This window comes from Echinops telfairi, unplaced genomic scaffold (genome assembly GCF_000313985.2).
Source record: "Echinops telfairi isolate 266 unplaced genomic scaffold, ASM31398v2 ScPeMD7_7466;HRSCAF=8504, whole genome shotgun sequence".
Lineage (NCBI taxonomy): Eukaryota > Metazoa > Chordata > Mammalia > Afrosoricida > Tenrecidae > Echinops > Echinops telfairi.
The window spans coordinates 4,388,332-4,413,219 of NW_022111366.1; the positions used below are offsets into that span (position 1 = coordinate 4,388,332).

Genomic DNA, 24,888 nt, shown 5'->3' on the forward strand with positions numbered 1-24,888 from the left:
GGTATGGCTGGCACTGTTTTATATGTTAGCAATACAGCAGTAAATAAATGGCATCGTTCCCAACGCGGGGCTTTTATTTGGTGCCTGGAATAGGCAGGGCCAGGAGCGCTGGCAGAAGGCAAGAAGATCCCTGAGGTGGCTGTGATGGGGCGCTGGGCCAGCCTCACATTTGAGGGGTCACTGGGCACAGGCCACACTGAAATGGGACCACCCATGACAAAAATGAAACCAAGAGTGGGATTCTTTTTATGCAGAGATGATTTCCTATTTATTGATTAATCCTTCTATTATTTTTCTTAGGCACTGTCAGGAGATTTCTAGAGATTCATGGGGAGACCATTGAAAAAGTAGTATTTGCTGTCTCTGAACTTGAAGAGGTATTTTACTGATTAAGTTGCATTGTTTAAATCCTTTTTTTATGTCTTTGTTGTATCATTTATTTACTGGATTGTTGATGAGATTCTCTTGGACAATAAGGTACTTACAGTGTATCAATGGAGATTGACAATATAGACAAATTAGGATAATTGTGATAAGTGCATTGATGGAGATACAGGAAGGATGGAAACACTCCAGCCAGTCATGGTGTTAGGAAATGCTTCCTTAAGGAAGTGATAGGTACGTTGAATTCATTCTGGAAGATTTGTCAAGGTGACAAGAGGCAAGTCAATCCAGGCATGTAAGTAAGGAATAGGAAAGGGTTGAGCATGTTTCTTTTGCATATAATTTGAATCTGAAAGTAGCAAAAATAAGTGCTAGTCAGGGACAATATTATGTAAAAACTTTGTGTCTCACTGCAGAAGAGTCTTAAGCAAACAAATGCTGTGACTTCGTTTGTATCTGAGGTGTATGGAGGAAAGCTGGTAGCAAGAACAAAAGATTACATGTGGTTGCAATACTGCAAATGAGAAATGAAGATTGAACTCAGGCAGTGGGGCAGTTAAAATTGAAAAGCTATTTAGAAAATAAATTTAGCTAGAGTTGGGGGTTGCTAGACTATGTAGGGGGAAAGACGGGAGTCAGGGATCAGTCTTAGATTTGTAGCTTGAATAAGAGAAAAGTGATGCTGCTAATGACATCACAAGTAGAAGGGGAAAGGTTTTGGGAAGAGGAGCAGAGGGGATGAAAACAAGTTCTTTTCTGCATGTGTTGAGTCTTAAGGTCAGTGGAACATCAAGGGCAGATGATTAGCAGGCCCTTATTTATACCAGTTTGAACTGAAGAGTAAGGTCTAGAGTAGAGAGTGGACCCTTGTCATGGACTAGGACACCAAGAACTGGTAAAAAAAATCACAAAGGTGATGAAAAATTAAACACGCAACCAATGGATCCAGATGGCGTGTTAGGGACTAAGGGGGTGGCTTCATAGCTGAATCGTTCCAGTTTGTCATAAGTATGATAAAGACAGGCGATAGAGACAGGACTAGCAGGACTTGTGAATTCCAGGCAACATTGTACATGACTGGCTACCAGTATACTGATCTCTCTAGCCAAGGCTCAGGTGAAGTTTTAATTTGTGTTGGGGGCTGTCATACACTGTCTGAAGCAGCCCAAGCTCCACTATTGCTCCCTCATGGTTTTTCACAAAATATCTTACTTTCCTGACACAGGCTACCTACCAAAGGCTGCTACCTCTGTATTTCCCAAGGTCGTTGGAGGAGGAGAGCCAGTCATTGCCATACCTTCCTGCGGATATTGGAAATTCAGAAGGGGAGCCTGTAGTACCTGAACGGCAGATTAGGATAAGTGAAAAGCCTGGTGCCCCCGAGGGTGCGTTTTCCTTTTCCTGATGTCCCTCTTGAGAAAACAAAGAGACTGTGCACTTCAGGCACCAAAGAAATAGGCATCCCAGCTTGACCTTTGGGGAGTTCTCCGTGGGTGCGGTGTTACTAGGATCAGCGCCAATTCAGAAGTTTCAGAGTCCTATTGTTTCTGTTACTGTTGTTTTTTACAGGCGAGGACGTGTATACACACGTCCTCATAAATGCTGTGCTAAATTTGTGGGAGGCAACAGTCAGGGATGGTAGAACAAAACCCTCCCCTCACGGAGCACATAGTTTGGTGCAGGAGGCTGTCAGGACAATAGTTGAGTACCTTTCCATCTGAAATTTTAGACATCAGCAGTGACCTTGGAAAGCCATGTTTGTTGTTGTTAAGTGCCATCAAGTTGGTTCCGACCCATAGTGACAATATGCACAACAGAGTGAAACACTGCCTGGTCCTGCACCATTCTCACAATTGTGTCCATGTGTGAGCCCGTTGTTGGCAGCCATGGTGTCAATCCATCTTCCTAAAGACCTTCCTCCTCTGCCACCCCTCTACCAAGCACAGTGTCCTTTTCCAGGGATCGATCTCTCCTGACAATATGTCCAAAGTAGGTAAGACAAAGCCTCACCATCCTTGCCTCTAAGGAGCACTCCAGCCATACCTGACATAAAATAGATGGTATTGGTGAAGAATATTTTAAATACCACGGACGGCCAAAAGAATAAACAAATCTGTCTCAGAAGGGACCAGTCCCTGGAGAAGGACATCGTGCTTTGTAAGTAGATAGGCAATGAAAACGAGCAAGGCCCTAGACGAAGTGGATTGACATGGTGGCTACAACAATGGGCTCACGCCTAACAACTGTGCGGATGGTACAGCAGCTTTTAGGGCTTTGTTCTGTTGTGCATAGGGTTGCTGTGAGTTGGAACCTATTTGACAGCCTCTACCAACAGCAGATGGCACAAATAGCTTGCTCTTTAGTGCTAACCTGAGGGTTGGCAATAGGAACCCACCTGGTAGTGCTGTAGAGTTAGAGGCCTGGCCAACTGCTTCCCTTTCCATTAAAATCACAGCCAAGAAAAGCCCCCTGGTTCTACTCTGCATACATGGGGTTGCCATGAGTCGGAATCAGCTGGATGGCAACTAGCAACAATAATAAATATGAAGGCAAGAGAATCATAACTGTTTTGTTTCTTTAACTCACGTATTAGGTCGAGCATGTTAGGATAGCAACCCTCTTGAATCTGTTCTATATAACAGCTTTACTGAGCTCTCATGAGGACCCATTTAAGGTTATGAACCCATTTAATGAGGCATGCCTGACAAGCTTCCATGCTAGGACTTGATGGCGAAATTTAGTAACATAGGGAATTACTGTGAGAGTCCGACTGTGAGTACTACTTTTATAAGTGAACATTACAAACTGTAATGACTTTTTCGTCAGTGATTCACAGACTTCTACAACAGACTTATTCTAAAGGTCAAGCATCAGGAATTACAAATGGTGCCGGATCAGGAAAGGTCTGTGAGCCATGGCTTTGGCTGGGAGGGGCATCATGAATACTCGGGCTCTGCTAGTGGTGTAGACTCTTGGATAAGCTTAGCCATTGGGAAACCTGGCTTGTGCCCACCACTACAGCATATAATTTCTTCTCCATGGAGTCCATCGAATATGAGTAGTGAATAGCAAAGCCAATGTGAAATGGCAATGCTGGACAGTAGAGGGGAGTAGATAGCGCGTTAGCCACACGGTCCCCTTCTATCTGCCGTTCTCAGAGAGTGCTTGATTTGTGTTCCTGTCTCAGGGAAATGTTGTTTCCTCATAGGCATTGGCCCTGGTCTTGTGCCATCACGTGAATTCTGACGCATAGCAATTCTGTGTGGCGGAGCAGAACTGCCCCAGAAGACTTCTTTGGCTCTGAATTTCTACAGGAGCAGGTCACCAGCTCCTCTCTCAAACAGAGCACCAACTGGGGTCTCTCACATCAGCTGTGTGGTTTGCGGCCAGCAATTACTCAGTGGGGCACCAGGACTCCTTAGCTATAGACTTTAATGCTCATCGTTTCAACAGTATGCTAACTAATCTCTTACAGTATGTGTCATGGCCAGGGATGGTGGCGGTGGGGTATGTTTTACCTAGGAAAGGAAAGAGCATCATCCCACAGGACTGGTTTCTGATAGCTAAACTCAAAATAACCGTATAGTTAGGTCAGAATATTAACTCACTAGTTTATAGTACAAACTATAACTCATATGAGCTGGAATTGTTAAGTTAGCATGACCGGTGTAGCAGTACCCAGGAAACTGAATTATAGTCAGAATGTTTCTTAAGGACAATGGATTATAACCTGCTATCCTGGTCCATCCATCTTACAGCCAAAAGGGCCGGAGTGTGTGTATGTGACTCAGTCAAGCACTGCTGGGTCAAAGCTCTCAGACGTTTATTACGTGTGCTTTTATTAGAAGCTGTGCCACAATCCATCTCTAAACCCAAGTATAGATAACTCCTCTGCCTTTTTGTTACGGTCATAGTCCACTCCTAAGGTTACACCTAGTTCACCTTGATTTATTCTTGTACTCCTAAATTTTATATCACATTCTGCAAATGCAAGGAGCCCTGCTGGGCTACACTTTGGCTTACCAACAACCACATGATTAGTACTTTGAAACCACCAGCTGTTTCACAAGAGAAAGAGGAGGCTGTCTGCTCCCATGGAGATTCACAGCCTCAGAAATTCACAGGGGCAGTTCTGCCCTGTCCTATAGAGCCACTAGGAGTCAGAATCCACTCCCTGCCAATAAATTTCGTGGGTCAGTGCTTTGAGTCACTTCACAGTCACCCCGCTGCAGCATTCACAGTCTAAACGCATTTCCTATTTCTCAAGAACTCTGTAGATAATAGCCTTTGTATTGTTGCAGATGACCAGGAAGAAGAGGAAGGCTTGGGAGTTGACCTCTCTTTCATTGGCTCTCATGCATTTGCTCGAATGGAAGGAGATATTGATAAGCAAAGAAGATTGATCCTCCAGGGACAGTTATCAGAGGCAGCCCTACAGAAGCAGCATCAAAGAAAGTAAGGCGAACTTTTTTGGACTGATGCCTACAAAAAGGTTTGAGAAGCAGCAAGGGACAAGGAACCTTACATCTGCTAAAGGCAGCTGCCTATGTATATGTGTTCTCATTTTTGCCTCATGACAGTTCTGTGAGAATATTGTCCAGGTTAGCAGATACAGAAATGTAAAGTCATTTCTGTGGTGGTGACAGTTAAACTATATGTCGCAGCCAGTATTCGGATGGCTGTCTGAGCACAGAAGTCCTTCTCTGTCGTACTGTGGGGCCTGCATGTAAGATGTTCATCTCACACACAAACTGGGCCCAGGAAGGACAAGGGAAAGACAGAGAAACAAAATGTCTACTTCACTATGTTTATCATTAAAGTATAATTTACATTGTGTGGAATTTGCAAGAGCTTGATTTCTCCCTCAGTCACCCCAGTGTCTTCCCTCATTTGGCCCATTCCATTTCTTCCCAATGTTTTCTTAGATAAGGAGATTTATCTCTGTCTCTAGGGAAGCTTATGCAAGTATCAAACAGTCCTTGTAAAGTCAGATTCTTTTTAAAGGCAATAATAGTAATAATAAACTACAAATGCCTTATATTTTATAGGGTTAGTTGAGCTAGAAATCTCGGCTGTGATGAGCATGGACTATGATGATATAATGAGCATACTCAACGTCTGATATTTGGAAACTGTTAAAATGGGTGACTGCTTTTTTTCTGTAGGCCTGAGGAATTCATGACTGCCTTTGCCACCTAGTTTTGATCCATGCTATTCTTTTGACTAAAATACACTCACTCTTCAATGTTTTCCAATCTTCCAATTTTTAGCTCCGAAACTTTGTCTCCTAAATCTGAAAAAAGATCGCCCCTGGCACTTGCCCAAAGTGTTTTGAAGCATAGATAACCCTATAGCGCAATGTCATCTGCTTGTCAGTTTCATCTGTCGTGTAGGAGTTGAAGAGTCCCTTATAAAATTAAAAGAGTCCCTTATAAAATTAAAATACTGGGCCCAAAGTTCATAATCTTCTCTTTAAAGTAAAATAAATTAGCCATTAGAGGGCACCAATGAACAGCTTTTCCAAAAGCTCACTGTCACAATCAGATAGTTTCAGTGGTTTCTAGCCTTGGCTGTGTGTCAGACTCATTTGGTTTAAAAAAGGAAAGAAAAAAAAAATTGAATACATTGCCCAGGCAGCCTCTCAAATGAGTAGGGTGGGACCTGCACATGTATATGTATTTAATGCTTTCCTATATCTTGTTCAAGTGCTGCTAGACTTGGACGCCCCTTTTGAACTAGACACTGGTTCTCAAACTTTCTGGCTTTCCAACAACTTTGCGCTCTGAGAAATTATTGAAGACCTCAATGAGTTTTAGGTTACATGAGTTATATCTGTCAATAGTTGCCATCTTCGGATTTATTATTTAATATATTGAATATTGACAGGGATAAACCCACTGGTGAAAATAATCATTTTTTAAAAAGTATTAGTGAAAAGAATGGCACAGTTTTACCTCTTTGCGAGTCTTGCAAATCTTTTAATGTTCAGCTTAATAGAAGACAGCTGAGTTTGCATCTCTGCATTCAATCTGTTGCAATAAGTTGTTTTGGTTGAAATATCTAAAGAAAATCTGGTCTCAGCTAAACAGTTGGAAAGAGGAAGAATATTTTAATTGCTCTTTCAAATAATTGAGAGGATATTCTTCTTTGATACTAAACCAGAACTCATTAAATGGTAGTTTCTTAAATTTTGGTTGCAATGTGGAATATAAAGCCACATCTGTGAATTTTTGTACTCTCATATTAAAGTCCACTGATCTGTTTAGTACTTTGAATAGCTCTTTTAACCCTTAATGATGCTATAACATAATGCATTGATTATTTTGAAATAAAGTTCACTGAAGTGTTCCGATATTCCAAATACTAACACAGTATCAAAATATTTGTTACTGTTACCACCTCATTCCTCAGAGGAGTCTTTTATGTATAAGGAATTGTCAAGCTATTAAGCTGAACATTAAAAGATTTGCAAGACTCGCAAAGAGGTAAAACTGTGCCATCCTTTTCACTAAAACTGATAATGGATACAGATTTCCAAAATCTGTGTGCGCGTATGGTTTAAGTTCAAGTTTTATCATAGAAAGTAAATACAGTGCTTTTTGACTATCACTGCAAATGTCAACATTATAAAAAGGCATAGTGTGGAAATCACTTTGACGTCATAGACTCCCTGAGTGGGCTCAGAACTTTTCTGGGACCTGTGGATCCCACCACGAAAACCACTGGTTGGAAAGAGTGTGGGGGAGGCCATCTGATACAGCTCCCTGAAAGTAGTTCGTAAGCGTTAGGGTCACCAGCTCGCTGGTTAAGCTCACACCAAGCCAGTTGAACTAGAGCTTCTTTGCGAAGAGCTTGGAAGGCTTCTTTCTACAGTGCTTTAGATGACTGTTTTAGGCCTTCAGTCACTGATCTAGGCCAACCGTTGCACTTTACAATGAGTCCGTTGGTCCCAGAGAGTGTTTGCCAAGTCATTGCTAACTGAGGAAGAGTCTTCAACGTGGCTAGTGCAGCACGTCTCTCTCTCACACCATCTTCAGTTACACAAACAACTATGGAGCAATTTGGGCAAAGCAACAAATTTGTTGTATTTACATGCCAAAAACTGCATTGTCATTAACTTCTCAAACCAGTCACTCGGTGGCTGTCTGTCTCTCTCATGCGTTCACACTCATGCTTGCCTTCATATCTTTCTCACATCTAGGCTGGATGTGTATTTCACTTAATAATGACAAGCTCAAGTGAATATTAACATGATTCTGTACTTGTTGGAAAGGAGCCCTACCAAAAGGCTAGGTGCTAGGACGGCAAATGAGTGTAGTTTGTGGAGGATTGTCCTTTGTGTGGGTGGAGGGCTTCTTGTTAAGACTCAGATTTGTTACACATTTGACAGTGTGCATTCAGTTCAGGAAACACTGCACCCCTCTTCTGTATAAGGTGACATTTTAGGTAGATGTAAGAAATAAATAAGGTAGTTCCTGTCATCTGAACAGGAGCTGTGGTGCCATAGTGGTTATGCATTGAACTGCTAACTGCAGGGTTCAAAACCACCAGCTGATCGGTGGCTGAAAGATAGGGCTGTCTGCTACAGTCAAGAGTCCCGACCTCAGAAACTCACAGGCAGTTTGCCCCTGGCCTGTAGGGTAGCTGTGAGTGGGCATGGACTCTGTGGTCTGAAACCAGGATTGAGCAACACTGGCTTCAGGTGTCAGGTGTGCTGCATGTTGAGGCAGGTGTCCTGAATAACAGTCCATTGTAGACATCGGTTTGACACATAGTTGCAGGCTAGGAGAAGAGCACAGCCTGAAACCTGAATCAGTAAAAACAAAAAGGTGGGGGGGCTGGGCTTGCCACCTCTGCCACTCAGTTCCCTTGGATGATAAACCACATCTGAATTGAAAGGTTTTTTTCTCCCATTTACCTCCTTCCCAGTGTCGGTGACCATGAAGATGAAGGTGTACTCTTCGAGCTATAAACGAATCCAGAGTGATGTTGTGCTTAGATGCTGTTGAGTCAGTTACAGCTCATAGCGACCCTATGTACAAAGGAGCTCAGTGCTCGCTGGTCCTGCACCATCCTCAGAATTAGTCCACTTTTGCAGCCACTGTGTCTTTCTCATTGGTGGGTGTTTTAGTCCAGGTTCACTAGAGAAACAAGTTCATAGAACATTCATATATGTACAAAAAGAGCTTTATATAAAAGAGCAATTGTTTATTGAGAAAACATCCCAGCCCAGTCCAGATCAAGTCTGTATGTCTTCAGTCTGATAGTAGCCCATATACCTGCTAGCAGTCCATAAATTCCTCTTCAAACTCACGCAAAACATGCAATGGCGCTGAATGCAGGAAGATCACAGGCCAGTGGGTGTAAAGTCTTGTGGATCCAGTGGTGGTAGAAGCATCTCAGTGCTGGTGTGGATCTCCACATGGCTCCTCCAGCTCCAGGGCTCTGGCTCCATCAGCATAGCTTCATCTGGTTGTCAACAGGAATGTCTCCCAAGAAGGAAGACCGGAGTTCCCAGAATCCTCAGGAGAAGGCCATGCCCACACAGAGGCCTTATTGGCTATGACCTGATTGATAGGCTAGACTCTACTCCTTCGCTCAAGTTGATAGGGGATTATGTAACTGCCACAGTGGGTCTTCCTCTTTTTCACTGCCCCTCTACCAAGCATGATGTCCCTTTCCAGGGACATCACCCCTGAGAAGGAGTCCTGGAGTTGTGATGGTTATGCATTGGGCTATGACTCACATGTTCGGCAGTTCAAAACCACCAGCCGCTCAGCTGGAGAAAGACTGGGCTTTCTACTCCCGTAAACAATTTTAGTCTCAGAAACCCGCTGGGGTTCTCTGAATCTGTGTTGACTCAGTGGCTGTGAGTTTTTGAAGTCACTTCCGTTAGCATCCAAAGTACTCAGTGGCTGTGAGTTTTTGAAGTCACTTCCGTTAGTATCCAAAGTACTAAAATGGAATCTTACCAGCCTCACTTCTAAGGAGTGTTATAGCTGTGCTTCTTCCGAGACAGATTTGGCTGGTCTTCTGGCCGTCCAGGGTACTTTGACTACTCGTTGCCAGCTCCATAATTGAAAATGCATTGACTCTTTTACTGTCTTCCTTATCTGTTCGACTTTCACCTACAGGTGAACCTATTGAAAATAGTGTGGCACTGCAGTCCTCAAACTGACACCTTGCTCTTGACCACTTTAAAGAGGCCTTGTGCAGAGATTTGTCCAAGACCTAATGTATTTGATTCGCTACTTCCAAAGTTGAAAAAAATATATTTAAATGTATGGAAGCTTTTTTCACAGTGTAATGTATGGCAATTTGAATGTTCAGAGAGCACTATGATACAGTAGAAAAAATATTGACCTTTCAAGAAATCTGGAGATCTGAGTATCTCCTCAAAGTCAGCCCTTACTATTAAGCTGGATTATCTTTTATAAGCCATTTCCCCTCTTTGAGAGCGCTAACATTTTTCCTAGATTTTAGCATCCTCTTAGCCAAAGCCAAATGCAATCATATGATCTCATATGGGCTGTTCAGTACAACCAGTATGATTAACCAGTCATTAACTATGCCTCGCATTCCCAAATAAAATTACCTGGCTCCTCTTTGGCCCCTATCACCATGTACAATGCCTAATTTTTCTCAGGTCTAGTTCCTTGAGGGAGTAACTGTGTGAGTCTATTACTGTAGTGTTCTCAGTACCTGTCATGGAACGAGCACGCAGTACATGTTGATGAATGAGTGCATGGACCATCTTTTTTAGGGACTTGCCATTTCCATAGTCTCTGCATTTTTTAGCAAAAGAAAATAATAGTGTTCAAAATAGATGCTACTGTGAATACTGGGTATTTTTTCTTAATCGTTTTATTAGGGGCTCATACGACTCATCACAATCCATACATACATCAATTGTGTAAAGCACATTTGTACATTCATTGCCCTCGTCATTCTCAAAACATTTGCTCTTCACTTAAGCCCCCGGCATCAGGTCCTCGTTTTTTTTCCCCTCCCTTCCTGTACCCCCCTCCCTCATGAGAATACTGGGTATTTTAACCATTTATCATTGTAGCCTTCATTTTTTTGTGGCGGTTTTTTGGTATTTTAAATAATACACCACAGGTAACCTTTTTTCCCAATAAGTCACCAACCCGGTTTATTTCCTCACCGACATAGCTGGTTGTAATGTAATAACCTCTTACTCATGAGTAAGAAACATCACTTTCAGGTGCAGGGAAAGGCATTCTAAACAGGTCCTGTTTGTCAATTTAATTAACAGAGGTTTGTTATAATAACTATGTCCTTTATTTCCCTAGTTATAATCGTTGGTTATGCCAAGCAAGATCTGAGGATCTGTCTGATATTGCTTCTCTAAAAGCTTTATACCAAACAGGTGAGCCTAAGGATGCTTTGACTTATGACATTACTAATTAAGGACCCTGCCCAGCATGCTACTTCCGACATCTTTCTCGGATTTCTTCCAGGCTATCTATGAATAACATGCTTTTGTACTAATGCAGGTATGCTTTCCCCATCATTAAAATGTAAAAACAACACTAAGTTATCTAGTGTTGCTATAGCAGAAATTTCACAAGTGGATAACATTAACAAATTTATTTTCTCACCGTTTAAGAAGCTATAAGTGTGAGTTCAGGGTATAAGCTCTAAGCGAAGGGTCTCTCTCTGCCAGCTCTGGAGCAAAGGCCTTGTCCCTGAGCTGCTTCCTTGGGTGATTTTCATGAGGCTTGATATTCCTCTTCTCCATCTCTGCTTCTCTTGCTTGCTTGTTTAATCTCTTTCGTATCACAAAAGAGATTAGCTCAAGACATACCCTGTGCTAATCTGGTCTCCTTAACAGTGCAATGACAGTCCCCTCCCACATAGGTTTATATCCACAGGCATAAAGATCAGGATTTAACAGCACACGTTTGGAGGGGACATAATTCACTCCATACATCACATACTTTTGCCCCCCCCCCAAGTTTTTGTCCTTGCCACATGCCGAACATATTTATCTCTCATCACAGTGTACCCCAAAAGTCTTTATCAACTCCAAATAGCATCTTCTAAAGCATCTAAATCAAATGGGGATGGGACTTTATAGCCCTGGGACAAAATTATCTTAGTCTGTAAAATCTAGATTACAAGTTACCTGTTTCCAAAATACAACGATGGGATAGGCACAAGGTAGTCATTTCCTTACAAGTGGGAGAAATTGGAAGGGAATAACAGATAATTGGCACCAAGCAAGCCTCAAACCCAGCAGAACCAATTCCATTAGCTCTCCATTCTTGAAAATAATCCTCTTTTTTATAAGACCTTCTAGGCAAAATGACCCTTCTCTGCAGATTCTGGGTATTAACCACACCCTCTGGGTTCTGGTAGAGATTCCTGAGGCCTGGGCTTCAACTCTTCCAAGCCTTCTGGGTGAGCCAAGTGTGCTCTCTTGGCTTTAAGCAGCCCCGTTTTTTCAGTCCATCTGAGGTGTGATCACACCCCGTGGTTCTGATAAGCCCCATTCTTCTGCCCAATGGGAATCGCAGCCCCTGCCCCCCTCGGTTCCGGGTAATGGCATATCCCCCAGCACACCTTAGCGGCTGCGCCTCACTTCAAAATCGAGCTCGGGAAGGATCTGGCTCTGAAGCCAGAGAGACTCCGCTCCCTTCTATCAGCTGTGCTGGTTTCCAGGCTGCTCCAGAGAGGGTCCTTTTCTTTGCTTTGAGGACATCAGATGCCAGTCCTTTGAATTGCTTCTTGTCTGTCAGATATCAAGAGGGAGACAGCCTTTCTTTGCCCCATTCAGTCTAAGCTAATGGGTTTTCTGCTGTGATAGTTGGTTAGTGATCCGTCACTGGCTTAATGTTTAACAAGTGTGGGTAGCCGTGTACTTGGTAAGCATTGTAGGAGGTATGTCCTTAGTTTGTACAGCACAGTTTTCAAACCTTTAAATTCTGTTTGCGTTTTCACCATTCATATTTTAAGGCCATCTTCTGCTCACATTTTATGCTAAGCATCAAGGAGAAACCCATTGCCGCTTCAAGGTCTTACTTAGAAATTATAGTTGTCAGATATCCAGGTACAACTTGGTTACAAGTTCTACCTTCCCCTAGACAAGTTCTTCACTGCATAAAAAGTATCACCCTTCCTCCGTTGCTCCAATCATGTAGTCATCTTTTTTATTTCACGAGGGACCCATTCGTCATCCACATTTCTAGCCAACGTTCTATTGCTACCCTTTCTCTGTTCTCTAAGTTGGTAGAGACTTTTTCGCCCTCCTTTCTTCCTTCTGAGCCCTCCCAAGAATTGCTTGTGATGTCTATAAGGCTACCAGCCATCTCCTTGGGGCAGGCGAGGCTTTCACTCTTGTCGTTAGGTCTGTTAAGTCAGTCTGGATGCATAGAGAACCTGTTTACAACAGAATAAGGCACCCCGTGGTCCTGCACCATCTTCACAGGTGCCACGTTGGAGCCTCTGTGTCAGTCCGTCTTACGGAGGACCTTCTTTTTCACTGCCCCTCAACTTTACCAAGCATGATGTCGTTCTGACATGAGACGAAGTCTCACCAACCTTGCCTCTGAGGAGCATCCTGGTTGTACTTATTCCAAGTCAGGTTTGTTTGTTCGCTTGGCAGCCCGTGGTATTTTCGATATTCTTTACCAGCACCATAATTTAAATGCATTCTTCTTCAGTTATCCTTATTCAGTGCCCACCTTTCACATGTATATGAGGAGATTGAAAATGCTTGTGTCCGAAGCACCTTAGTCCTAAAAGTAAGATTCTTGTTTTTCAACACTTTAAAAAGGTCTCGTGCAGCAGATTTACTCAGTGCAGTGTGTCCTTTGATCTCCTGACTGCTGTTCCCATGAGCACTGTGCGTCCAAGCAAGGGGTGTCCTTGGCAACTTCAGTCGTTTCTCTGATTGTCAGGATGTTACCTATTAGTCCAATTGTGGGGATTTTTGTTTTTTTACGTTGAGTTGTAATCCGTACTGAAGGCTGCTATCCTTCATCTTCAACAAGTGCTTCAAGTCCTCCTGACTTTGAGCAAGCAAGGCTGTGTCGTCTGAGTATGACAGGTTGTTCGTCTCCTTCCAGTCCCGATGTTGCATTCTTCCTCATGTAGTCCAGCTTCTCTGATGATGTGCTCAGCGTGCAGATTGAATAAGTGTGGTGAGAGGATGCAACCCTGATGCACATCTTTCCTGATTTTAAACCATGCCGTCTTCCCTTGTTCTGTTCACACAGCTGCCTTTTGATCCGTGTACAGTTGCCATGGGAGCACAATGAATTGTTTTGGAATTCCCATTCTACTTAGGGCTGTCCATAGTTTGTTATGATCCACTTTCACTGTTAAGACACATAAAAATTCTAGTCTCTACCTATTACCCAATTCCCAAACCACTTTGCAGCATTCTAGGTATTTGTGAGAGCATCTCAGAACCAAATTCTGTCTAGATTACCTGGTGCTGTTATAACAGAATCCAAGTAGGTGACTGGTCTCTGAGTTTCAATTCCTGGTTGACCTTCAAGTGGATTGGTATTTCTCTTCCTCCATCTCTGCTTTTCTGGTTTGCTTGTTTAGTCTCTTTTATATCTCAAAAGAGATTAACTCCAAATACACACTACACTAATCCTGTCTCATTAACAAAAGACAGTCCATTCCTAAGTAGGATTATAAAACCAAATTTTAGGTACCATGGTAGTGTTGTGGGTTAGGCATTGAACTGTTAACCACAAGGTCAGTAGTAGAAACCCACTAGCCACCCCAACAAAGAGAAAGAAGAGGCTGTTTGCTCCTGTAAAACTTTGCAGTCTCAGAAACCCCAAGTTGCAGATCCACTCTGTCCTGTAGGGTCACTATGAGTCTCATCATAACGGGCATCACAGACGTTAGCCTTTCTAACACATGTTGGGAGACATAATTCAATCCAACCAAACATGTAATTTTCATCTAGTATCCTTTTTTTTCAGTCTTTTGGTGGGTAAGGGGATATTGTTCTTTGCTTGCTTACCATCCAAAATTCAAACCTTACATAACTATGTAATGCAGCACTTGAATATTCCAAGCTTTCTACTTCTTTCCCCCATATCTCTCTCGTTCAGGCTGCTGTGCTTGTTCATATTCAGATTCCAGTGCTATTTAGGTTTGTTGTTATTTTTGACCATTAATGTCATTACAAAATGTAGTGAATTTAAACAAGAAACTTTATTTAAAAACTTTCACCTGCACCCTCACCCTGATTTTAAACCTTTTAGAGGGCTTATCTTAAAAGTAAGGGCAGTGATCCAAAACCTCTAAGGTTAAAAACAAAAAAACACTTGACAAATTGAAGCCTCTTCATTTTTCAGTCTTCTCGTTTGTGTTGAATATGTTTGTACGTTAAGAACTCGGGACAAATGCTTTCCTTGAAATAAAGACTCGGTGCTGATTGCATTTCCTCTTTATAGGTGTTGATAACTGTGGCCGCACTGTGATGGTGGTAGTTGGAAGAAACATCCCTGTAACATTAATAGATATGGACAAGGTAAGCCCTAAAAAGGCTTTGTTTACATATAATGTTGGTTGAAAAACAAGTAGACTATAAATTTGGGAAGAGGGTTTAGAGTATGGGACAAGAGAGACGTCTGGGTCTGACAGAGCCGCAGCCAAGGCTCCGTAAGTCAGTGTGCATGGTCTCAGAAAGTCCGGGTTTGGTTTGCGCTCGAGAAGAAACAGAACTTCTGATGGCAGCTGCTTTGTTTCTGTTCTTAGGTAACTGGCAAGTTTAGGATTCAAATCATTCTGTGCTGTAATCAAATTCTGCCTTCCTCAAAAAAATGATAATGTCTTGAGCATCTATCTCAAAAGAAGGAACCAGAGAGATCTAGTTATCCCATTGTGGCATACTTTTACCGTCACTTTTTAGAGGTAAATCACAGAAATGAACCATTAGTAAAAGAAGACTAGTTATACATAGTAAATAAAAATAACATGTTCGGCCTCAGTAGTGGTATTTTTAAAAAGGTGAATTAAAATGAGATCTCCTCTTTTTTTAAACATTTTTTGTTTTGTTTTTAATCGTTTTATTAAGGGCTCATACAACTCTTATTACAATCCATACATACATCAATTGTGTAAAGCACATTTGTACATTCATTACCCTCATCATTCCCAAAGCATTTGCTCTCCACCTAAGCCCCTGGCATCAGCTCCTCATTTTTCCTCTCCCTCATGAACCCTTGATAATTTATAAATTATTTTTTTGTCATATCTTGCCCTGTCCGACGTCTCCTTTCACTCACTTTTCTGTTGTTGTTCCCCAAGGGAGGAGGTTATATGTAGATCCTTGTAATCAGTTCTCCCTTTCCAACCCACCCTCCCTCCACCTTCCCGGTATCGCCACTCACACCTTTGGTCCTGAAGGGATCATCGCCCTGGATTCCCTGTATTTCCAGTTCCTATCTGTACCAGTGTACATCCTCTGGTCTAGCCAGATTTGTAAGGTAGAATTGGGATCATGATAGTTGGTCGGGAGGAAGAATTTAGGAACTAGAGGAAAGTTGTATGTTTCATTGTTGCTACATCGCACCCTGACTGGCTTGTCTCCTCCCCGAGACCCCTCTTAAAGGGGATGTCCAGTGGCCTACTCATGGGTTTGGGTCTCCACTCCTCACTCCCCTTATTCACAATGATATGATTTTTTTGTACTGATGATGCCTGATACCTGATCCCTTCGACACCTCGTGATCACACAGGCTGGTGTGCTGCTTCCATGTGGGCTTTTTTTAACCTTCAAAAATTGTGAAGATTTTTAAATGATCATTGTCATCAAAGATACAGAGAAACTATAAATATGATCCTACTGATTAACCTAGTAATTCTGTTCTGGGAATTTGTAATCTAGAGTGTGGAAGTGGACATTGGCTCCAGAACTGCTCAAATTTGAATCCCCACTCAAGGGACACTTGAGCCCACAGGTTAGCTACATAAACCTTCCTAGAACATCTGTTTTTTTAGAACTGTACAGGAGACTTACTTCAACCGATAATAATTCTATAAGCTTTCAAGTACTATGAAATTAAAATTCACACAATGTTAAAATAAAACACAGTTATGTAAATACAAATGATTTCTTTTGGCTTAGCCCTCAGGTTACTGGTGCTTGGTTAAAAAACCTAAGAATGTGTTCATTCAGTCATATTATTCAGAGGATTATTTGTAGCAAAAGATTACAGACTAAGTTCCTAATAGATACTTATGGTCTGTTTACAAATGAAATGTCTTGTGTCCCTTAAAAATGATGGTTATAGAGTCAAGTATTGTTGAAAAGTGTTCATAAGATAATATCAATAAGAGTAAAGATGGCATATTAAATTGCATATACTCCAACCTTAGTTGTTTTTAAAAACCCACAAGATAAAAACAAGAAGTCAATATTCCAAAATGCATTCTGTATTTTGGGAGCTACTGTATATACTCGAGTACAAGCTGACCCAAATATCAGTCGATGCACCTAATTTTACTATAAAAACTGCATTAAAAATGTACTGAAAAACTCAGTTTACAGTGAACCCTCGCCACTTTGTGCTTCGACTTCCGCGGCTTCACTCTATCGCGGTTTTTGCGTAACAGCGCATGCCCGGTCATTACTGCCACTGATTGGCTCATACTGTACACGCTTGATGCCATAAATAATATAATAAATGATAATTGTAACGTCCAAAATGTTTTACTGTATTTTCCCTTTTTCGTTTAATAAATTGGGTAATACGAGTGTAATGGTGACTAAAGGGTGTTTTTTCATGTCCTCTATGCCCTAACTACGAAAATATTTGATTTACAAATAAGGAATCCTACTTCGCGGAATTTCATTTATCACGGTAGGGTCTAGAACCGATTAACCGCGATAAACGAGGGTTCACTGTATACACAAATATATATGGAATCTATTTTTTAATTCTTAAAAATGGAAACATTTTTAGATGAGAATTGGGGAACTTAAGACCAAAAGGTATCAAAGTTGCCATGGAGCAGGGGTGGGCAATTAGTTAGAAAGAGGACCGAGGAGTAATCTGATATGAGCAGAAATGAGACTCAAAATTCACATCTACACATAGAGAATCCAACAGAGGGAAATTCAGTAAGTGTCTGTGTGTGGTCATTTGCTTTGTGTTCTTAATATTCAGTGTGACATTCATTTCTTCTGCAGTGATATGGTTGATACCAAGAAACATAAATCCGACCATCTCATTTTGATGGGCAATTTCATGGGTTACAGTATCAGGTCCAAACTGGTTAAAACTATGTTTTTTTTAGTTCCCTCCTCTGCCCTTTCTGATAGCATTGGATCATGAAAAGAAACAAAACATCCTCTCTACTATCCAGTCAGTTCTGACTCATGAGGATAATCCATGTTTGTCCAGTCGTGTTATGCCAAGGACTCCCCTGGGGAAGAGTTAGAAAATGGCCTTCATTATAGTCACCCTTCAGTTGTCCCTTCTTAGCTGCTGCTTTGAGTTCGTTACCAGGAAATCTCGAGGTCATACTGGCCCTGCCTCTGTTGTACCTGGCTTGTTTTACTGTTTCTCAGCACTCCATCCCTCCTGCAATGGAACATTTCTCTAACTGATCTGGGTCACAGTAAGTTTCAGTTGTTCAGCGCTCTAAAAATGTTGCCCAGCCTACTGCCCTCCACAGCCTCAACTTGTTCTCAGTTCTGCAGATCACTCCGTTCACTCAGATCTGCATGAACGATCCCAGCAGAAATAAGCCCTCCGAGTGGGTTACCCAAGACCTGCTCCTTTTATAGTAATTGTCAGCTCCTGCAAACCCTGGGATTGTAGCGAAGGAGACTGCAAAGACTGAGTTCAGATAGAAACTTAAAGAATGATTAAACGTCTAGAAATTCTCCTTGTCATGATTTTGTTATCCTGGTACTCAAGAAGAAGCTAAATAGTTAATTCAAGAAGAGTTTCAAATATATGCAGATTTGTTTCAGAGCATGGAGACTGATTTCCTCCCGTCCTTACAGATTGCAGCAGGAGATGAGACTGCAGCAGGTAGGAGAATGAGTGGACACTGGGACGATGCGCTTTCCTAAGAGAGCAGATATTCCCAGGTGTCCGGCAGCGGCGAGACGACAGGGAGCACAGACTAGATTAACCTTCTAGGTGGTTGCCCTTCTTGACCGCTGATGTAGACCGCCAGACCGAATGGTTTTAGTCTTTCCTCCTGTTTTTCCTTAGGCTCTCCTGTATTTCATCCATGTAATGGATCACATCGCTGTGAAGGAATATGTATTAGTGTATTTTCACACACTGACCAGCGAGTACAATCACCTCGACTCCGATTTCCTGAAGAAACTCTATGATGTTGTGGATGTCAAGTTAGTCATTTTTGCAAATTATGAAGGGGGAGGGGTGGGGAATCGTTTCTTTATTTTTAGACAATAGTAGGCATTGTTATCTGTTCTCTGAAAGCATGTTTCACATAACAAAGAAGTTTATTATATACAGATACTTTAAAAAGAGGCCCTCCTTAAGTTAACTCAGATTTATTTTTATTTAAAGCAAATTAAATGTACCTTTTTTCCTCTTCCAAGTGTGTTGGGAAAGGCCTAGCAACATTACCAATATTTGTGTACAAAACAGAAATGGCACTGTGTATTTTATATGGTATGTTTACACTTCTCAAAATACATACATGATTTCATTTGATCCAGTAACCCTGGGTGTTTTTTTTAGGAAAGGTATTATCTAAATTTGAGAAATAAGAGAATATTGGCCCTCTTGATAGGTTAAATGTGTTGCCCAACATCACAGGACAGCAGACACAGAATCTGGACTTGAATCTGGGCTTGGAACCAACAAATTGTCTTCCTTGAACCACATTTCCTTTGAGGCGATTAATGGAGCTCTAACGGGAAACTACACAAAGATCAGTGTCAGGCCTGACAGTCTCTCCCAAAATGTAGCTCCTACATGAGGACCGCACTCTGCCCTCCTGATGGCAGTTTTCTTTGTGTCACCAAGGTGACGTGTCTTCCCTGAAAACTCCCATCGTACAGTTAGGGCACCACCGAGGTAAATTACAGAAGTTCCCAACAATTTACTGCTTCATTAAATCTCATCTTACTTAGGAATAATAGAGTGTTCATTGCCCAATTAGCCACCTAGTAGCCATGCCTCTCTTGTGTCTGTAAGGCCGTTCACTCACTTCACTGTAGGCGGAGCGAGCAGGCCTCTGTGCAGTGAGGGGTTTGTGCCCGACTCTGACGTGTTCCTCAATTAACCCGATGTGAGCCAGTGGTGGTTACTGGGCTGTCAGGAGTTACAGACTGCCTGTGCTGGGTCAGCGCTCAGCTCCCAGCTCCAGAAGCTCCTCCAGAGAAAAGCCCAAGCAGGCTGTTTGCCCAAAGATTTGCAGGCTGTCCAGTACGCTCGCCGACTCGGAACATAGCATCCTGTGATTTATGTTCCACTTGGAAAGGCTAAGTGGAGCAGTAGATAAAAGCAGAAACCATGCTGCCTCAACACCCATCCCTGTGGTTTGTTGGCTGGGTGACTTTGGGCAGTTTAAAATAAAGACAATAACAGTACTTGCCTCATACAGTTGTTAGAAGAATTAGATGGGAAGCCTAAGTATTAAGTGCTCATCTGAGTGATTGTCACTGTTGCTGTTTATGAACATTGGAATGTAGTTTTTTGCTTTAATTTTTATTAATTTATTAATTTATATGTCTGACCCCATAGATTCTAGCATTACATGGTGGGTGAGAGTGGAGGGTGAAACTGCACAATGAATGTTTGTTAAATGTGAACTTAATTTTGTCCAACAGTAGATGGCTCCATCCCAGTTGACAGAAACACTCCATATCTCCTACCAAACAAGTACTTTAAAAAATGCAATGTGTTCTTGAGTTATTTTTGATGTTGCTCCTAAAATCAATATATGAACTAGAGATATATTTTAAAAGTGTACTTTTCCTGTATAAATAAATTTATGTATTCAAGCAGAGAGTTGTTGATAGCAGTGACTAACCTTATACTGACCCTTGTTTGTTTTTGAATCAGGTACAAAAGGAATTTAAAGGCTGTATATTTTGTTCATCCAACATTTCGTTCAAAGGTATGTTATTTTTATTTTTCTCTAGAGTCTAAGTGCACCTCATGCCAAGAATATTAAATGTTTAAGCGGTATTTCAGCATCTTAATTGTAACTATCACCATGATTGCTGTTTTGCTTGATCTTTTTTTAAGCGAGCCTGCCTTAGTACTTTGTCCCTGTGTGACTCTCCCATCCTGGTGGACAACCCTTATAAGTCAGTAGCCTTTCTGTCTCTGCCTCTCCATGCTCTGTGTTCACCTGGCCTCCGCAGCGCCTCCTGTTCTGTGGAATGCATTTTCTTATTTCTGCTTGTGACTCACAGCCACTTGTCCTTCAGATCTCAGTTCCACGTGTATTTTCTATTGAAAACGTCCCCTGACCAATCCTACAGCGAGTAAATGTTCCTGCGAAGGACCCCTGAGGATCCTGCATTCTTCTGTCGCATTTGCTTTTTGTTCTGGTTGCTTCTTTAAGCTGTCTACGAATCTCTTGGCCCGTAGGATCTCTAAGAGGCTAGATAGTCACCCTCTCTCTTCCAAGTCTACCCCCAGTATCGAATGCCACACCGTGGCGTCATCAAGAAGTCCAGGTCCCTTATTCTTTTACTTTTCTAGAAATGCCATCTTTCTGTCTTTATTGCCTTCCTGATCCAGCCTACAACCCCAAGTGCTCTCAGTTCAGTTCAGTTCAGTGGCTCTTGTCAACATCTGAAATCCCGTGTAACCTCTGACCTTTCATCACTAATGTTACAACAGTGCAATGTTCTCCTGCCTCCATTTTTGTTTCTGGTTTGCTGGGGAAAGCACACAGTGGGTTCCTCAGCAGATGGCCTGGCCTTCATTGCTGCCTACAGGGCCTCTAATGTGGCCACTGCTCGGTGCCCAGAATGGCTCTCAGCCCTCCCAGCTGCTCGACTTAGTGTCTTCTCCTTGCTTCTGGAAGATGGTCTTGTGTCTCAACAAAGAAATAGAAGCCATGACTCAAGAAGCCCTTGGTGTCTTCCCTTTCACTTTTAGACTTTCTCTCTGTTGCAGAAGTGTACTCCTTAAACGAAGGCCAGGCCCTCTATCTGTGCTTTGGATCCCAGAGAAATAATGGAAGTTAGCACTGTCTGAGCACACTGTGCAGGCCGTGTGTGGATTTCTCCCCTGAATAGTTGGCTTCATCATTATCCTGTCTTCTCTCCCACTCTGTCAGCTCTACATGCTGAAGAGTCTCTGTGTCTCTCTCCTCAACTGTACAACCGCATTGTTTAGTGTAATCGATGCTCTGTGCTTACTAGCTCTAGTCTTGTGAATTTGAACGCACTCCAGGCTGGTTTTAATTCCATTGTGTGGCTGAAACTGCTCCCACCAAAATCACCAGCATATATTTGTTTGTCTTTATCTTACCTGTTTTCCTTAACAGCCCTAATCACAGAGGGTAACTTTTTCCTTGAAGCATATTGTCTTGGCTTCTTGGAAACTTAACTTCCTGATAAGACTTGCATATGGGAACTTTCTGAGATGATAGAAACATTCTATGTGTTGACAGATGTTTGACTTCATGGGTGTGCATTTGTCAAAACAGCAAATGTACACTTAATATAATGTGTTTCATTTATTGTATTTAGTGTAATATTCACAACAAGGAAACTGAATGAACAGTGAACTCTAGTTAAACAGAAATCTTAAAGTTGTCAAGGATTCTTATTCTGTTTGGGCCCACAATCGACACACATGAACGCAGCGGTCAAGGAATCAAATGTTGTATTAAACTGCGCAAATCTGCACAAGACCTCTTTCATGTGTTGAAGAGCAAACGTCACTTTGAGGAGTAGGTGCACCTGTATCCATCCAGCCCTGGTCTTTTCAGCCACCTCATATGCATGTGAGAGTTGGATAATTAATAAGGTAGATCACAGAAGAATTAATGATGTTTTTAAAGAATATGGAAAGTACTGTGGACTGTCGGAAGAACAAACAATTCTGTCTGGGAAGAAGTACAGCCAGAATTCTCCTTAGAAGCACGATGGAAAGACTTCGTTCATGTATTTCAGACGTATTATGGATAGGAGCCAGTGCAAATGTTGGATTTGGGCAGAAGTCCAAGGAGATCTGATGCACAAAGTGAAAGTTATCACCTTGAAATTTCTTGAGATGGGGAAAATTAGAGAGTTGAAGAGCACTGGTGGTGTAGTGATTAAGCACTCACTTGCTAACTCCAAGGTCAGCGATTTGAATCTTAACGGCCGCTCCTAGGGAGACAGATGTGGCAATCTGCGTCTGTGACGATGACAGCCTTGGAAACGCCACGGCCGCTCTGTGTCCTCCGCAGTCTCTCAGTCAGCATTGACTTGACATGAGTGGATTTCTGTAATTTAAAAATCAAAGGATTATGTGATCAAATCTCCACTATTATTTTGTACTAAGTGAAAAACAATAAATGGAGCATTGTTAATGATCCTAAAATAATGAGATGACATCAGGGCATAATAAAACAATCACACCACACCGTTCGGCGTCTCACACCTCTCAGATCTTTTCCAGACCGCTGCTCCCAAAGTGATGAGAAGTCGACTGCTTGCATGACTCACTCTCCCGGCTCTTCCTTAGGTTGACAGTAGAATGCAAACAAATAGAATTTAAACCCATGTTGGTTCTTGATTTAGCAGATTTCATGAGTGTACAAATACAAGCAGTCCTTTCCTAGTGTGTGATTCCGTGACCCTAGGTTCTCAGGTTTTGCATTTGTAAGTAACTGGGTGAAAGAATCTAGCATTCACAAATTAGCACAACAGGTTTTGGGGTTTCTAAAAGTCATTTTATTGGGGGCTCTTACAGCTCTTATCACAATCCATACATTCATCCATTGTGTCAAGCACATTTGTGCATTTGTTGCCATTGATCATTTTCAAAACATTTTCTTTCTACATGAGCCCTTGGTATCAGCTCATTTCCCCCCCTCACCTTCCCTCCCTCATGAACCCTTGATGATTTATCATTTATTTTTTTCGTGTCTTACCCTGACTGCTGTTTCCCTTTACCCACTTTTCTGTTGTCCATCCCCCTGGGAGGGGGTTATATGTAGATCATTCTGATTGGTTCCCCCTTTCTCACCCCATCTTTCCCTTACCCTCCTGATATTGCTACTCTCATTATTGGTCGAGGGGTTTATCTGTCCTGGATTCCCTGTGTTTCAAGTTCTTATCTGTACCGGTGTATATGCTCTGCTCTAGCCAAATTTGTAAGGTAGAATCGGAGTCATGATAGTGGGGGAGGAAGCATTAAAGAATTAGAGGAAAGTTGTATGTTTCATCTGTGCTATGGTGTACCGTGACTGGCTCCTCTCTTCCTTGTGACCCTTCTGTAAGGGGATGTCCAATTGTCTAATAACTATGATGCTCACCTTCCCTGACATGATCACGGAAGACAAAAATGGGTGCATAAGCAAATGTGGTGAAGTAAGCTGATTGTGCCCGGCTATCAAAAGATATAGCATCTGGGGTCTTAAAGGCTTGAAGATAAACAAGTAGCCATCTAGCTGAGAAGCAACAAAGCCCGAAGAAGCACACTAGCCTGTGTGATCATGAGGTTAATGGGATCAGGTATCAGGCATCAAAAACACAGAACAAAAAATCTTAATGTGAATGAGGTGGAGTGCAGAGTGGAGACCCAAAGCCCATCTGTAGACAGTTTAACAGTCTGTTTGTTTAATTTTTAGTTTTCTTATTTTGTTTTGTTTTTTAAGTAGACGCTCAAATCTTTTTTTTGAGAAATATAAGGTTCCCTAAATTAACATATATGACTTATGCTTAGAGACCTTTGGGAATTAAACACTAAGCTATGTAGAAATAAGACCTTGGGTGGGTGTTGAAATGATTTGCACTCAACTACTAACGTAAAGGTTGGCAGATTGAACGCACCCGGCACTGTGAAAGGCCTATCCGCTGCTGCTGTGAAGGGGACAGCCCAGAAAACCCCACAGAGCAGTTCTGCTCTGGAACGTGTGTGTGCCGTAGGGCAGAATCAACTCACTGGCAGCGAGCAGGGTTTTATACAGAAATAAAATTATACAAATACAAACACAGAAAACGGTACTCATGGATCTCCCTGAACAGAAAATTGTAACTGCGTTTCCTCTTCCGTCCACTTGAGTGAGTTTGTCTAAATTAGGAAGGGGGAAGGAATGGGTCCGAAGAGTGTATTTCTCTTTCAAAGATTATGGATTCGGGTGGTCACTACCTTTTTTTAAAGACTGTATGCCTTCTCCTGTTCCCTCTCCTTTTTCCCCCCACCCAACCTCTCTGACCTCACCACCACCTCACGCCAATATGGTGCAACATCAGAGTTCTCACAGTCCTGTACTCACACTGGAGAAACCTTAACAAATCACATGGCTCTGACTTGCTCCATGTACAGATGTATGTCTCACAGTGACATG

General features: G+C 42.1%; 1 protein-coding gene across 3 annotated transcripts in view; it reads left to right on the forward strand.

The window, feature by feature from the left end:
* GDAP2 (ganglioside induced differentiation associated protein 2) overlaps positions 1–24,888 on the forward strand; it is a 60,247-nt gene that overhangs the window by 22,551 nt on the left and 12,808 nt on the right. For all 3 annotated transcript variants that reach the window (XM_045283703.1, XM_004714884.2, XM_045283702.1), the window contains exons 6-12: positions 301–377; positions 1,610–1,769; positions 4,686–4,839; positions 10,698–10,774; positions 14,829–14,905; positions 18,606–18,745; positions 20,433–20,487. In XM_045283703.1, coding sequence (XP_045139638.1) covers positions 301–377; positions 1,610–1,769; positions 4,686–4,839; positions 10,698–10,774; positions 14,829–14,905; positions 18,606–18,745; positions 20,433–20,487 — 740 coding nt within the window. The remainder of the gene's footprint in view (positions 1–300; positions 378–1,609; positions 1,770–4,685; positions 4,840–10,697; positions 10,775–14,828; positions 14,906–18,605; positions 18,746–20,432; positions 20,488–24,888) is intronic.